This window comes from Camelus dromedarius, chromosome 5 (assembly GCF_036321535.1).
Source record: "Camelus dromedarius isolate mCamDro1 chromosome 5, mCamDro1.pat, whole genome shotgun sequence".
NCBI classification, from domain to species: Eukaryota; Metazoa; Chordata; class Mammalia; order Artiodactyla; family Camelidae; genus Camelus; species Camelus dromedarius.
The window spans coordinates 65,990,022-66,006,515 of record NC_087440.1 but is presented as its reverse complement, the minus strand read 5'-3'; the positions used below and the strand labels follow the sequence as shown (position 1 = coordinate 66,006,515).

Here is a 16,494-nt window from a genome sequence, read left to right as displayed (position 1 = left end):
ACATGACCGTCTAGCTCACAGGCATTCTGAGAGCTTTAAATGTGATGGTAATGCAGAGCCTGACACACAAATGATGCTCTATATACATCATTTCCCCACCTGGCCTCTCTTCCCAGCTCACTTATGTTACTTGACTCCAAGTCCCTTCAGAGATGGTGAGGTGAGCCAGGGCCACCTGCCAACATCTCTTTGCCACAGCAGTCTTAAGGGTCAAACCCGTATCACCTCCCTGAGAGCCTAGTCCTCAACATGTTCCTTCTTCAATGAACACTAACTGCCTGGCTTTCTTATTCTGAGTTTCACATAGAAACGCAGGTGGCTGCCCCCCTCGCTTTAGGTGCTTGTATAATGTTTAACGTGGTCGTCGAGTGTCATGGCAACATCTTAAGGGGGAAAAAGTCAGAAACAAGTAAAATACTAAGTTTTTTCAGTAATTACGCTCAGAACAGGGAGAGAATGAAAATCAAAAGCTTTTTATAGGAGTCAGCAAGGCAGTTGGGCTGAGATCATCAAACTATGTAAACACGGAAGGCAAAAGGGTTTTGGAAGTAATCAATCTTTCCTCAGCTGGGCAAGTTTGACACTGCCTCCTGATCCCTTATCCCTAAGCCCAAAAGTGACTCTGCAACCCCAGTTTTGTTTTAAAGGCAGCAGAGGATGTCATCTGCATGAAGTCTCCTGCCCAGCATGACTCAACAGTAGGTCACATACCATCCCTGTTGTTATTATTACACTGCGCATTTTATATGTCAAGTGCCCTCCAATATTTTTATTAGTCTACTCAACACCGACCTAACATCCTTGAGGATCTAGTTTCTGTTTTATAAGAGACACAGAGAGGTCAAGTGATTTACCTAAGGTCATACATACAGCAAGTCTCTTAAGATGACAGGTTAAGAGATCTGGGAGAGGCTGCTACACAGTTGGGAGCCTAACTCCTCTCTAGCCCAAGAAAGGAGCGTTGGGTAGTATGAGCATAGATCTTCTCTTTAATCTGGTCTTCCCCTGCATGGCACGGTGTGTCCAGGTGTGAACAGTGAGACAAGCTTCCTTTTGCTACTCCTGAAAAGGGAACTCTGAATAGTTCTCTCCATCTCTGCTGAAAGAATGACCAAGGGGGAGCTAACCCCAATGGCTCCTTCTCTGTTACAACTCCAAATCCCAAGCTGTAGATAAGAGCAACCAGGATGGAAAATCAAACCCCGAACATGACATACATAATTTTACCTAGAACTCTACCCCAGAACTCTCAAGTGCCTCTTCATACGTGATTTCTTTCTTCTAAACATGAGCGATCAGGACCATGCCTAGGGGCGACTGTGATATTTATGACCAGAGACTATGCGGACAAACTGTCATCCAGAGGATGCACACTTACCTACATCCAGTGGGATTCTCACAGTCATGAATGTGCGAGGACACACAAGCACATCTACCACAGCCCACTGGGTAATAAGCACCTCATTTTAAAATGCCTCTGGAATGGGTGTTCATGGGCAGCCACAGGAGCAGATAAGAAATGCAGGAAGAGGAAGAGAGACTTTTCCTGACCTGAACTGTCTTTCCTCGACTTCAGAGTATCTGAGAGTCTTGGTTTCTTGGCAAGCTTGCTTGGCATGCTGCTCATGGCAGGCACGGCCACACAGGTGTGCTCTGGATTTCAGGCCAAGGTTTGGGCGCCTCCTTCCCCCAGAAGCCACTCCAGAGAGGGAAAAACATCACAACTTGGTGCACTAGATCTAAGCAATAGTAAAACCCCTTCCCCTGCTTGCACCCTGCTCTGTGCCAGTACATATGTTTTATGGGGAGTAAAAAACACGGGGCAGGGTGGAAGGGTGGTAGGGAAGGAAGGAATCTTTGCAGATGGGGGAGGGAAAGAAAACAACAGAGCCAACTTTCCCACCCTGGTTTGAGCCCACACTACAGACACACATTTTTCCATACTGGAGAATAATAATTCCTTTATCCAGCCAGTCTGGACCCATCAGTCCCTGATAATTGATTTCAGACATGGATGGAAAGTTGGGAAGGTGTGGGTAGCTGGAAAATGGGGTGGGGAATGGGAGGAGGAAGGGGGGAAGCCCATCAAAGAGAGAGTGGGGGTAGGAGGGATGGCTTAATGAAGCTAAAGAGGCTAAATACTTCAGACACCGAAGGCAGGTGCTCCGCCCTAACAGTGCCATGCAACAGCTTCCCCACTGGAGCCCTGGAAGAGGACGGTGGTGGTAGTGCACCAGGAACTGGGTGAGGTTCTGGTCCTGGCACCACCATTAGCTGGCCTTAAGACCCTGGGCAAGCGTACCACCTCTGAAGTCCATCCTAGCTCTGCCTGGTCCTTCCTTCCTTCCTACTCTGACAGCCATTTCATTCATATGCATTCTTATTGAGCACAGTTTGCTCTGAGCTGGGGGTAAGGTGGCAAACATCCTCTAAAAAGGGGCAAATATTTTAAAGTTTGGGAGCCACACAGTCTATGTCACAATTATTCAACTCTGCCTTATAGCACAAAAGGAGCCATATTTAATACATACGTTAATGAATACTGCTAAGTTCCAATACAACTTTATTTATGGAAACTAAAATATGAGTTTCATATAATTTTTACATATGAAATATTATTGTTTTGCCATTTAAAAACTAAAAAAAATTCTTAGCTTGCAGGTCGCACAAAAGCAGAGAGCAGGTAGGATCTCGCCTATAGACCATAGTCTGCCAACTTCTGCTCTAAAGATATAGCAGTGAGCAAGACAGGGTGTCTATGTTCCACGGTTCTGTGACGGCCACTTCTCAAGGCCTCCCCTGTCTTTGGAGTGGCCCTATGAATACAGGCCCTGCTTTGTCTGTTGCATTGGTGTAGCTCTGGCCCTCTTTTCCTTTGAGACCTCATATAACCATGATGTCCACACCAGTGGTTGTGGGGTTCTAACCACTAGTGTTCCTTTTGGTTCTGCCAGGGCTCCTCATAGTCAAGGAAAGGTTATGGGAAAGGTTTGGGTTAAATGTCAGAATGGAGTGAAGGAGAAGCAGCAGCAGAAGAAATCTGTCTATAGGTGGTGGGGAAGGCTATCATGGAACAAAAAAATCAGTAATTGTTTCTCCCAGTAATTCAGAAGGGAAAAAAAAAAAAAGGTTATATGAAATTGCACCATTATCTGCATAAGTGGGTGGTGGGATAAAAAGAGAATGAAGGAATAGCACAGAGCTATGGGAGCTCTACAAACCTCACCACCCCAACCCCAGCTCCAAGCCCCTCTCCAGAATCTAGCTGAGATGCTGCTGTAGGAACACCGTCCAAAGAAAACTGTCATATACATGTATGTAATGAAGTCTGGTAGGGGCACCGTTACTGGTGAACTCATCTTAATTGAATGAGACCCCTACCACTACTTACAGAGGCAGATTCTGTAGCATCACCCAAAGGTCTACAGTACACATGCAAGCATGCGCTTTCTAAAAAGAACACCAGGTCTAAAGGACCACATGAAAAGAACCTAGAAGCATCTTCAGAGCATTATTGAAGGCAGCAAGGGCCATACAAACTAACAGAGGCAAACTGCTGCATTTCTAGTCCTGTTAGGGCTCATCCAGCTCACGACATTCAAACAGAAAGTGCTTAGAATCATGAAAGTACAGAGTGATGAAGCTAGATGTGACTCTAAAGGTGATCCAGGTTAACCCCTTCACTTGACAGATGAAGAAGCTGAGCCACAGCATGGTTAAGTGACTTGTCCAAGATCACAGAGTTCGTAGTGTCAGTGACCAGGTCTTGCTTTCTCTAAATTACAATACTTCAACTCTGTACTCACGCTGAGAAAAAGAACAGAAAGACGAGAAACCAACAATGAAGAGCTAATGATCATTAAGAGCTTACTGAGTTATGGCAATCTTCACTACCACCCTGAAGCAGGTACCATTATTATCCCATTCTGTAGCTGAGGGAACATTCTGGAGCTTACAGAGGAGAGACTTGCTCCAGGTCACAGAGTTAAGCAAGTAGCAGGACTGGGATCTGACCTGCACATCACACTGAATCCTACACCTCCGCCCTGCTGATGACTACAAGGGGAGAGGGGTGAGAATGTCACCATGTCATCCCCAGCAAGTTCCTACACACCCCTCCTCTGGCTGGCTCCATAGGCCCCTTGGTGCAACCCCCAGGGCTGGTTCCTTGCTATCCCACAGCACAAAAGGCCCCACCCTCTGCTCATCCCGTAACTGCCCAACAGATGGGAGAAGTAATGGAATTTGAGTCTTTTCTTCTCCTCATGGAAAAGGCAGACCAAGACTCACCTGAGGCAAGACCGACTCCAAGGAGAGTGCTGAGAATCACCAGCGGAAGAAACACTCCATGTCCCACGAAGGCCACGGCAAATGTTGAGGTGCTCTTTGGTGCTATCCTGCCATGGCACATCTTTTATCCGTCCAAGTTATTTTAAAAAGAAAAAATTTAAAAGCCAGAAGTAAGAATTCTAAAGTCAGCCCAGGGTAGATCCACCTATTAAAAAAAAAAACAAAACAAGGACATAAGTAGAGTGAAAACTTTAGCCATAAGTTAGTTACAGCAGGCACTTCAGTAAGAAAGCCATAATCACATACAAAGTTGAAAGAATTCTAGCAACTGCATTCCTGCTGCCAGAAGAGACAAGAATGTAAGTGGCTTTTCAGCTCCTCACGGTGGGGGAAAAGCCAAGGCCTGCAGCAAGCCGCCATCAGCGTCAGCATCCGGGAGCCAGAGCCTTGCGACAGGACAAGGAGACGAGCACCGGCTCACCTGGAGACGTCAGGTTTGGCAGAGCTTTCAGAAGCTGCCTGGCTCTGTCCGGCAGCGGCCTGCCTTGGAGGCTCCAGCAAAGAGGGGAGAGACAGCTGTTGACACAGAACTGCTACACTGAGTCTGAGTCTGCCTCTGCCTCTGCCACTGGACTGAGAGCAAGTTCGACTAACTGAGAAGAAAAAAATAAATAAAGAACACGTGTCTTGAAGGGAGAAACACACCGCCTAGAGAAGGAATGCAGCAGCAAGAGCCAAGGGCCCCTGGCTTGGCCTGCTCAACCACCAGAGGCTGGATGAGCCCCTGAGGATCTGGCTCTGACTCGACAGCCATGAATCTCAAAAATGGGCTAATTAATCAAGGCTCAGCCAACACACCTGTGACACCAGAGGCAACATCTGTTGGCTGTACTTGACAATGACTGAGCAGAGGGTGGGCTGTAATTGTTAATTGGCCCCACCACCCACTCTAGCTGGAAGACTTAAGAAGAACAGGAAATAATATCTTAAAAAAAAAAAATCAGGGATCAAGACTTTTCAGGATTTTTTTTCAGCTTGCCTTCAGGGAAGCAGAAGGGTTGATGATACATAATGATATGGGCCTATTATATTTTAATTAATTGATTTCATTTATCCTAGTTTATAACAGGTATTCCAAATAATAAGATTACACTTCCTTTTTAAATTCCATACACACCTCCTTCTCCAAAAAGGCTTTATGTAAATAGATAAGAGAGCCTGCCATCTACAACCCTAATAAAGAATGTCCCTGATATGAAAATGAACACATGTATGTATGTGCATGAGCGGGACATTGTGCTGTACATCAGAAACTGACACACTGTAATTGACTGTGCTTCAGTTAAAAAAGAAATGCCCCTGAGACTCGGCCAAAGATATTACCCAGACCTGACTTTAATCCATGTATGAAGTCTTGACTCAGGCCTGTGCATCCCTTCTAAGGAGAGTTACTGCAAACAGCAATACAAACTGTCTCAGTTCAACGAAAAGCAGCATGAGCCAGGGGTTCAAGAACAGAGCTAGCCACTGGGCCCTCATCCACTACTCCAAACAGTCATGCCTGTAGCAGTCTTCTGCCCCCACCTTTTACCCAGACTTCAACTTGAGCCTTTACAGCTGCAGAACAGATGGATCACTGAGAGGTCTAGGGGTGGAGTCTGTGAGTGACCCAAAACAGTACACAAAACTGTGTGTGCATACATGTGTGGAATGTGTAAACATTTATGTGGCTAAGAACGGTAGAGTCAGAATGCCAGAACTCAAATCTGTTTCCTCTATTATGACCTTGTGGCCAACTGACTCTCTTAGCCTCAGTTTTCTCATTTGAAAGGGGAGACAGTAACTGTACTGTCTTCATAGAGTTGATGTAAGGATTAGGATCATATAAAGTGCTCAACACAGTGCCCACAGTGCCTGGCACAGTGCAAGTCCCCAGTAAACACCAGTTGCTGTTGCTGTTATAATTTTCAGTAAGATCTGAGCATGGGGGGGACCGTGGAGGTCATCAGGTGTCACCTCCTCTTTTGACAGATGCCAAAACCAAGGTCCAAAGAGTTAAAGGATGTGCCCAGAGCCACCTGCCAGTTAGCAAATGGGCCCTCAGTGCTGCCATTGTACATGCAGCCACAGCAGGTAACCCGACCAGTCAGTCATCATCCCCTCAATGCAACAACCAGTGGATTGTTGAGAATGACACCTGCTTGTGCCACATCACAGCACGTGCACAACAAATACTTCTACAGTGAATGGACAAGGCCAGATCAGGCTGGTGTTTGGTGTTCTGTGCGCAAATGGAGGTAATCAGGAAAGACTACCCAGAGGAGGTGAAGCTAAACTGACTGCTAAAGGATGTGTCCAGTGGAGATACCAAAGACAAGTACCCACAGTGCAATGGAGCAATGGGAACAGAGCACTCCCAGCAGATGCTGGAGCACCCCTGGCAGGGGCTAGGCTAAGTTTAAGCTTTATCCTGAAAACCATGTGGAGCTTACTGAGATTATAAGCAGGGAAGTTACAACACCTAATTCACTTAGGAAGCTCACTCTGGCAAGGAGTTTAGAAGACTGGCGTGAGAAGGAGGTCACCAAGGGGTAAAGAATCTTACATTTAGTATTTTATAATTAACATAGAGCTCTTTGGAGGGCAGTGTGACAATCTCTGTCCCCAAAAATGCACCTGTTCTCTGACCTATCAATTCTACTTCTATAATCTGTACTCAGAAATCATGTATATGCATTGTTACACACGCAGGATATTCACTGCATTATTTTTAATGGCAAAAGACTGAGGGGGGGGACTAGTTAAACAAGTTGTCATATACCCATATAACAACACCATGCAGCTGTTTAAAAAGAATTGGGTGGTTCAGTCTGTACTAACATGGAATAACTTACAAAATTAGTACATGAAGAAAAGCACTTGTGTGTATGTATGTGTTTTTAAAGGATGGACACACATACACGTACACCCTTGTACACACTGAAAATCTCGCCCTGGAACTGATGTACAAGAAACTGGTCCCTACCAAGTACCTTCAGGGAGGGAAGCTGAGTGGCTAACAGTGAAGGAAACGTTTTTCTCGGTATGTATTCCCTTTTAACCACCTTGAGTGTTGCATCTAGTGTATGCATTACCTATTCAAACAGATAAAATACTGAATACAATTAATGTAACAAAGCCTTCCTGTAGACCATCTGTCTCCTCCCTCAACAAACTGATTGACACTCTAATAAACCTGATTGCTTCCTCTACCAGGAATACAGCCAGTTTCAGGGCTCAACACAAAGGTTACCTCCTGGAGGAATTCTTTTCTGACATGTCACATCATGCCCACTTCCAGTAGAACTAACCCCTTCCTTATTCCCAAAGTGTCCTGTGCACCCTGTTCTGACTGCACCTCTATCAGGTTATTACATCTGTTTACCTGTCTCACCTCACTAGGCTCAAAGTTCCTTGAAGGCGGGGACTGTGAATTCCTCAACTTGGAATCTTTAAAAGCTAGCACAGGGTTTGGCCCCTGACAGGCAGGCAGCAAATGTCTGTCAAACTCATGAATACCGTGGGGAGGAGCCAGTATGGAACTGGAGAGGAGATGCACACATATGAGCTCCTGTTTTGCTTTGTTTTAGAGAAAAAGCTGGTTCTTCCCTTGCTGCTTAAGCAGCTACCTGGGCTGAGGGACCAGGCGAAGCCTAAGACCTGATCAAGTGCAGAACAACTGGGGTGACAGAAGTGACGGCTTCACAATGAAAAGAGAAAGATGACTAGAGGGTAGTCAATACAATGTTTACATGCAAGGCTGAGCCAAGGGTTAGTGCTTCAAAAATAATACAGAGAAAATGAATCCCCACAATCCCGGGGTATCACCCAGAATGCGAAAACCCGGCTACTATGGAGAAAGAGTCAGGCTACATCTAATCATTTTAAGAAAGGACCTGCCTTTGACAGAGCTTAAAAAAACAAAATAAAACCTGGCCTTGAATTGTGGCCTTAGACTAAGTGAAAAGAAAAACATTTAGAACAAATTAAGACTAGATATTCATTATTATCCCTAGAGAAACACACAGGTGAAAATCTAATAAAAAAAAAAAAGATTTCATTTCACTTCAGTATTCTTTTGGTATGTTAGTGACCACTTACCCTTATTTAAAAAAAATTATGATTAATTAAAGACAGAAAGCAGAATAGTGGTTGTCAGGGGCTGGGGCAGGGGGAGGAACTGGGAATTACTGTTTAACGGGTATAGAGTTTCAGTTTTATGAGATGAAGAGTTATAGAGACGGATGGTGGTGATGGTTGCTCAAAATTATGAACGTACTTAATACCACTCTTAAAAATGGTTAAGATGGTCAATTTTATCTTACATGAATTTTACCACAATAAAAAATTTGGGGGAAAAATCATGATTAAAGAGGAACCTGGAACTAATAAGCCACACTTTCAAAGCCTGCACTCACCCATCCTCACAAGGCATTTAACATCTGAACTAGAGGTGATAAGAGAGGAGAGGGCCTGGGGTTACCAGCTGCCATCAACCAGCCAGCTGATCACGCAGGCTCTCTGGCTTCCATTTTTACATCTAAAAACTGCTCTAAGGTCTCTCTCAGCTGTAGAATTTTCCAGTGTCCAGGCTTCTCTTTGTATAATCCATCTCTTCCTCCAGCAGCCAAAACATGGGGTGAGGAGGAGTCATAGAAAATCTGCATTCACCCTTCAGATTTTCCTTCTTGGGACTAACGCTGCTGCCCCAATAGCCTGGGGTACAGGGGGAACCCCATGAGCTAGAATGCCAGCCCCTTAAGGTCAGGATCTGGCCTTTCTCACCTCTGTGAACCCAAAATCTCAAAAGCTGGGTGACTGGTCTCTGCCGAATGTGATGTCACAAACACTCATTTCCTGTTCTGAATGATCCTCCCAAGAGGAAGGACACTGCTCTTATGCAATGGCTCTGAACTTGGGGAAGAAACTTCCCTCATCTCTGCCTCCATTTCCTTATCTGTAAAATGGGGCTGTTGCTTGCTTTGACTATCTCACTAGCACCTAGTGAGGCTCAAAAGGGACAAGATATAAGGGACTTCTCTGTACACTGGTGATCTCAGGTCCTTCTATTTACAGTCTTAGCCTGTAAACCAAGACAGCAGAGGGCTCTCTGAGAAACTGCTCATAAAAATGACAATGATAAGTGTGACAGGCTTCTGGTGTTAAGGAGAACCTGTAACACGAGCTCAAAGTTCACAGTTTGCTTGCTTGTTGTTGCCATAGATGCTTCCAGATTAACCAAAGAGTCTGCTAAGATTAAAGGTGTACTTAGAGTCACCTTCAAAAATGACTCACAGCTTAGGGAGGCAGCAGCAGTCAGTGGGGCCAGCCACAAAACAGCCAGGGTACCCAGGCCCCTAGACAGCACAGGGCCCAGATCTCAGCACCCCGTGTGCCTGGTTGCTTTGGGGCCTATCCCTGTGGATGGAGACTGTCACAGTCCTGCTGGAAGGGGAGGGTCATGTCCCACTCTACTGAGCTCTCCTTGGTGGAGACAAAAGCATCCTGACTCAGGCAAGCTTGGCTCCCAGGTGCTCGGTGGGTTTCCCTACAGCTCTGTAAGCTCAGTGTCAGTTCACATGTAACATTCAGGACAGATTCTTTCCTAAACTATGGCTATCTCTCCGTTAGTTATGGGAGGGAGCTGAACAGGTAAAACCAACATAAATCCTTTCCTTGCCTCAGACTAGACCGGAGAGGGGATGGCAGTGGTGGAGCCTCTTAGAGTAAGAGTTTGTTCCTTTGCTTAACTATCTTCACCAACCCCAATACTGCCATGTGATGGGGGAAGACAACAGTTCAAGAAGTTTGAACAGAATTTAACCATTACATTTCAGATTGTAAAGACAGGAAGTGCTAACTCTGTGAAGTCCAAAGTTCCTCAGAGGGTGTGGTAAGAGAAAGGAACACATGCTGGGAGGCCCTCCCTTACCTCCCTCCCTTTCTCCCTGCCCTGTCTCCCCTCTTCTCTCCCACTCACCCTGAAATGGCTGGGCCACAGCAGCAAAAGGTATCTAAATGTTTATCAGATCTTAAAGCCTCCCACTCTTCCCCTACAAAATGACAAAATTACACTACTTCTAGATGTCTTCAGGTTACTTTTTTCCTCCCTGGGGGTAAATGGCTCCTTCCAATCTTGCCAACTCTATCTTCGCCTTTCCTTCGTGCCACTAACATCTGAGAACTTCAGCAGGCACAAAGCTGTCTACTGGACTTTGAGATCCTTGAGAGCCAAAATGTTACTTTATCCATTTCCTTTTAACCTTCAGCTCCAAAGCCCAAAGGACACAAACATCAAACTCTTGTTAAAATTTACCTCCTACAAATCACAAAAATAACCCTTTTTAATAATAAGCTTTTCTCAGAAACCACCTAAGCCAGGGTAGGGTACAAGTTAAAGGTTTTCTGAACTGCTCTAACATTCCTTGTCTTCTTGTCTTGCTTCCCGAGAACTGCTGACTACAACCTCCTGTTGTCACACTTGCCCCCACCCTATTCCTCAGGCTCCAGACAGAAGGAACGCCAGCAGACGCACTACCACCCTATCCCTAAACCTTCTCTTTAATAGTTTCCAACATCTCTCTTCTAGGACCTAGCAGCAGCAGGATTGCAGCACGGACCTGAATGCAGGAGACAGCCCCAAGGCTCAGCTCCACCCACCAACAAGGGATGGGCCCCAGGCAAGTCAATCATTCTTCCTGGCCATCAAGGGGTGGGCCCCATGATCCCCGAACGGCTGTTCAGTTCTAAGGAATCTGGAATGTCTTCTAGGGAAAAGGAGGAGACCAGAAGTATTTCCTCTGAAAACATAAATCAACAGAAGTTCTGACTAGAAGGAAGTAATGTTAAATCCATCCTCTTCATTTAGCATAAGCAGTTGTGTCCCCCTGCATCTCCAGAGACCTATCCCAGCATCCATCTCCCTCTGCATTGCAGGAAACTCAGGAGACTCCACTTTTCCATTTAGAGCTTGATCAATCCATCAGCATATTTGTATAGGCCATTCGTACACAGTGTTCCTAAAACGCTTTCCAAAAATAACAAACATCTAACAAAAGAAACTCCAGCCTCCGCACACACACATACAAGGATCACTACAGAGCTGCAGGGGCCCAGAAAGAAACTGAAAATGCAAGAGAGAAGGACAGAAGAGAACAGAACAAGACAGACTCAAGACAGAATAGAAAAAAAGGAGAGAGAAGGCAGTGTGCCCGTGAGCAGGAACTTGGCTCAGGCCATAAATTTCCGACCCTGAAGGCAGGAAACCACTTCTACTCTAGCCCCAGCTTCACCAGTGGCAGATGGGCTGAACTAGGCCACTTCGCCTCCCCAGGCCCCTCTCCCCTCATCAGTGAGACGAAACAGTTTAACAAATCTCAGGAAGGCTGGACCCACAGAAAGATTCTGGCAGACAGGCCGAAATCTCTGGTCTGCTTGGATATTATTAGTTGTGTGGTCTAGGGTCATGTTCACATAGTTCCCATCTATAAAATGGGCAAGTAATACCCACCTCACTGAGCTGTCCTGAGGTAGAAATGAGAGCAACGTGAAGGATCAGGACAGGGTCTGGAACACTGGACCCTCAAATTAGTGCTGGCCAAGGCCCCTTCTTGCTCTAACAAGCTGTAACTGTGCCCTCACTAGACTCCCAAAGAGCACCGTTTCACTTGGGCTGGAAACATATGCCCTGAGACCAGGCTCAAAACACAAATTTAGTTTAGATGAAAGAGGAGCCAACAGGTTAAAAAGTAAACCTCCAAAGGTCTCTCCCATGAGGGTCTAAAAATACGTATTTTTAAGGAACTTAACATTCCCTTCCCTCAAATTAAATAGTAATGTATGTGACTATATTGAAGTGCTATCTGTGTCTAGGGGGACGTAGGAGGTTTTCAAGCTTCAATATATTGCAGAAAAGGATAACGGCAGAGAGCTCACATGTCTGAGATATTGATACACAGGCACATATATATACACACATAAACACATGTACTTATTACCTCATTATACAGGTGCCATTACCTCCATTTTCCAGATAATGGAATCGAAGGAGCCTAGAAGTCTTTCCTCCTCCTGCTTTCCTACTGCAAAGCACTCCTTGCTCTTTTTTTCCAAATACAAGGTCAAGCTGATTTGTATCTCCTCTGGGAAAACTCATCAATGGAGTCCACAAGCATGAAGGCTCTTCTGAACTCACAGCATCGCTGTCTGGAAGACTGGGGGAACCAACCATATCCTTCCCCAGGGCCCACTCACAGTTACTTAACTGCTGTATGCTGCATTTACTGCAGGTAGTAAATTCCTGCACAGACCACCAACTCTGCCCCTTTCTGTGCCCCAGAGTACTCAACAATTACTTGTTCACCGAAGGGGAAAAAAGATAAACCCAAAAGACATAATTTGTGTAGGAAATACAAGATGGCAAAGTAGCAGCATATATAAAACAGGAGGGGAAAAGGGTATATAAATCCTGAAGTTTTGCCACGTAGCACAACAGATGCTTGGCAGAAGTGGCTGTAATTGGTTCCGAGACCCCAGATACATCCATGTGTCATCACACCCCTCTGCTTGGTTCCCATCAGGGCTAAGTGGAGCAGGCTTCAATACTCATTTGGCAAATAAAAGTCTGGGAAGCTGATTTGCTAAATCTGGTATCTTAGGGCTCAGTGTTTGCAGGGACTATACTGCAGTTCAGCAAATATTTACTGGCTGTTTTCAGTATAAGGCTTGGATGATCACAGAGATGAAGTGGGGCATAGTTCTCACTCTCAAGGAATTCACAATCTGTGTTGAGACGAATTATGTTTTCTATATAACACTATGAAACTGTCACTAGGTTTTTTTGTCTTTTTTTTTAATTTAAAAAAAGTGCTATGAGAACCCAAAGGAGATAAGAACAAAGACTTCTGGTTGGGAGTAGGGGGAGGTGAAAGAGAAAGCTTTGAGATGGACCTTGAAGAGCAGGCACAGATTTAGTGAGCTCTTGGGACAGTTCTGCATGCATAGCGGTAATTATAAAGAAGGAAAAAGAAATAGAAGAACAATCCACCAAAAGGATGGCAGAGAGAGAGAGGAAAATAAATAGTGACAATTTTGTCTGCCAAGACCCACTGAATGCTGCTGTCTGGTAACAAATAAATATCTGTCCATATACCTTCACTCAAGGGGACATTTAGGTGCTAGATTTTGGTTTTCCAAGTATGTACTCATAGCTGTGCAGGAAACACCTCCTCCAGGTCAAAAATAGCAAACCTAAGAGAACTGGCTGAAGCAGTTGTGTTTACTTTTTACCATCTCTTTGGATCGCTTTCCAAAATGCTCCCGAGTGGGACGGTATAAACAGGTCTGTGTCACTTCCTGGTTCTCAGGCCTTCTGCTACATTCCCAGTCAGTCTGGGAAGGCTGCCTATTTAAAAATAAACTGTAAAAACTCACCAGAAGCCCTTACTCTAAACCACTCTTTTCTCTACTTCATTCAATTTCACTGAAATTAAAATGGGTTGAGCAAGAAATGAGACAAAAATGACCAGAGAATGAATTCTCAGGTGAAAACAAAAATATTGGCTCGTTGAGTTCAAGGTCAGAAGATTTGGATCCTACTCATGTTCTGCCTATAACTGGAAAACTTGACCTTGAGTAAGCAAGATGCTTCATCTCTCTGAATAATAGCTGCTTCAGCATCCTCTTAACCCCAATGGAGTTACCCAATCTTTCTGGACCTCAGTTTCTTCATCTACACAATAGCACTAATGATAGCTACCCCATAGGGCTATTGTAAGGATCATATGGGAAATACACATGAAGCACTCAGCATAGTGCCTGGCACTCAGTAAGCTGTCAAAAATGGTAGGTGTTACAGTTATCACCATCTAGTATTATTACTGTCATCATCATCAGAAAATGCAAGGGTGAGCTAGACAACCACTACCTGAAGAACTTCTCTGGCTCCAAAATCTTATGATTCTTTAAGTCACTTTCTCTGTTTCTTTTTAATTTCTTTCCTTTTCTATTTTTTCTTTTTTTTAAAGAGGGCTAGATGGAAAGGGAGAGAGATCAACTTAGAGAAGCATGACAGTTACAAACACAACCTCAATGTTTATGTTGGAAACACTAGAATACAATTAAGGAAATCTATCAGTGAGTTAAAGGGGGCTTGTTACCCTCCCCAGTGGAAAAGTCTTACTCATTACTTGCATTAAAGCCATAGCACGTGGCAAGTTCACCCATAACATGCTGCCTCTACTCTTCCTATGCGTGAAAGACAATGCCCTCCAGGGCCAGGCACAACTCGACTTCACTCACCTCATCCTTAACCGTGAGCAGCTCCTTAGAGAGCCCTAAAACATAGCACGTGGCCAATCCACCCACTTCTAATAATGACTAATCTCTCCACAAAGTATTTCTGTTTTAAACAAAAAAGTGACTTCCCCTTAATATAATTTCGATGTGGTCAAAAATCAAATGCCCTTCCCCAAAACAGTGTAATCAGAGGTGTTTGACCAAAGTGCTAAACTGTAATTAAATTCAGATAAAAGTAATAAACTTTTTCTTTTATCCATTCAGTGTCCATGATGTGCCAAAGGCTGTAGAAGATGCCAAAAACTAATAGGGTGGGACAAGGAAGAACAATAAAGATGATGCCTGGGTTTTTGGCCTGGGACTGGGTGAATAGTAGAAACTACTACAGGAGGAAAAGAACACAGGTGGACAAGTAGGTTTTGGTCAAGAATGTAATGAATGTAGTTCAGGTTACTCCTGGATGGGCTGAGTTGTAGGTACTTGAAGGATACCCAGGTAGAAAGGACTAGCAAGCAAATTAGAAATGGGTATGAAACTCTGCAGAGTGCTCTGAACTTGGGATGTAACCCTGGAGTTATCAGCCTGTAAGTGATGGCTGAAATCATGCAATAGATGAGCTCACCTAGGTAAGGGAGTTGAATGAGAAGAGAGTCAAGACAGAGTCCTGGCGAAAACAGTAACTTGTAGAGAGGCATATCAAGGAAGGAGAGACCATGAAAGACTCTAAAAAGCACAAGGAAACCAGGAGCCTGTGCACCACAGTTGCCAAGGGAGGGACAGAGTGATTTAAGGAGAATGTAAGGGGGTGTGGCAGATGGAGCAAAGGTCCAGTTAATGAAGACTCAAAAAACACCCACTGGATCTGGCCACTAGGCTATCACCGGTTTACACATTAAGTAGTTTTATTAGAGTGGTGAAGGGAGGTCATACTGACTTCAACATGAATTCAAAGTGAGAAAGTAGACGCAATAAGGGCAAAACTATTCAGGGGGTGGCAGGATGAGGTCAGAAAAGAAGGGAGAAGATAGACTGGACGATAGATAGAGGGATTTTGTATATCATGAGTTGTACCTTCTCAGTTAACTCAAGCCAGAACTGCCCAGATAGCTCAGAGATACCCCCACCCCGCTTCCCTCGCCACTCCTAAACCCCAGTGGAGAGGCTTTCTGAATTGACACTCCCATACACTATGGTTGCCCAAAGCTAGGGAGACACTGCGGATGCATAGTTAGGACCTGTCTGCTTCCTCAGTGTTCAGCAACAACAAAAGCCTCCCCACCCATCACCCCTCTTCCAAAACTGCTACCTCTTCTGTAGGATTCACAAGTGAGAAGAAACAGTCAACTTAGCGGCAGGGCCAGAGAAGTTGCCTTTCCTAGCGTCTCTCAGGCCTTAAGATTCTCCATAAACACAGCCTCAGTTTCTGCCATTTCCCTCCTTTCTACTCAAGTATCACCTGAGCATTTTCCCCTGAGTTTCAGGTTTGGGATTCTAGGAGCACGAGCATGTTTTTCATCTCCAACTATTAGAGCTTAACAGCCACAAGGAGGTAGGTATACAATTAGACCAAACAGGACACTGTCTTCCGGCTCTAAATGTTCTCCATCTTGTGTAAGTTCCAAGAAGCCTCCTAATTTATAACCAAACCATGACTCTTCCTGTCCTCCTCCTCACAAATTACCCAAACTTCCCGTAAGTTGTCAAGGCTGGGCTGTGAGGCCTTAAGCAAAAATGAGAAGCAGGAACTTGCCTACTGTTCCTTCCCCTTTGCTTAGCCCCACACCCCTGCTCCTACCTATGCCCTTATATGAACCTCTAATTGTACACAGTCCCTCCACCAAGACCTGCATGATCTAGTTCTAGCTCCGA

At 44.9% G+C, this 16,494-nt stretch overlaps 1 protein-coding gene across 4 annotated transcripts in view; it reads right to left on the bottom strand.

The window, feature by feature from the left end:
- Positions 1–16,494, bottom strand: part of SUSD6 (sushi domain containing 6) — an 85,131-nt gene that overhangs the window by 39,883 nt on the left and 28,754 nt on the right. For all 4 annotated transcript variants that reach the window (XM_031453936.2, XM_064486065.1, XM_031453939.2 and 1 more), the window contains exon 2: positions 4,291–4,495. In XM_031453936.2, the coding sequence (XP_031309796.1) occupies positions 4,291–4,411 (121 nt within the window). In that variant the 5' untranslated portion in view covers positions 4,412–4,495. The remainder of the gene's footprint in view (positions 1–4,290; positions 4,496–16,494) is intronic.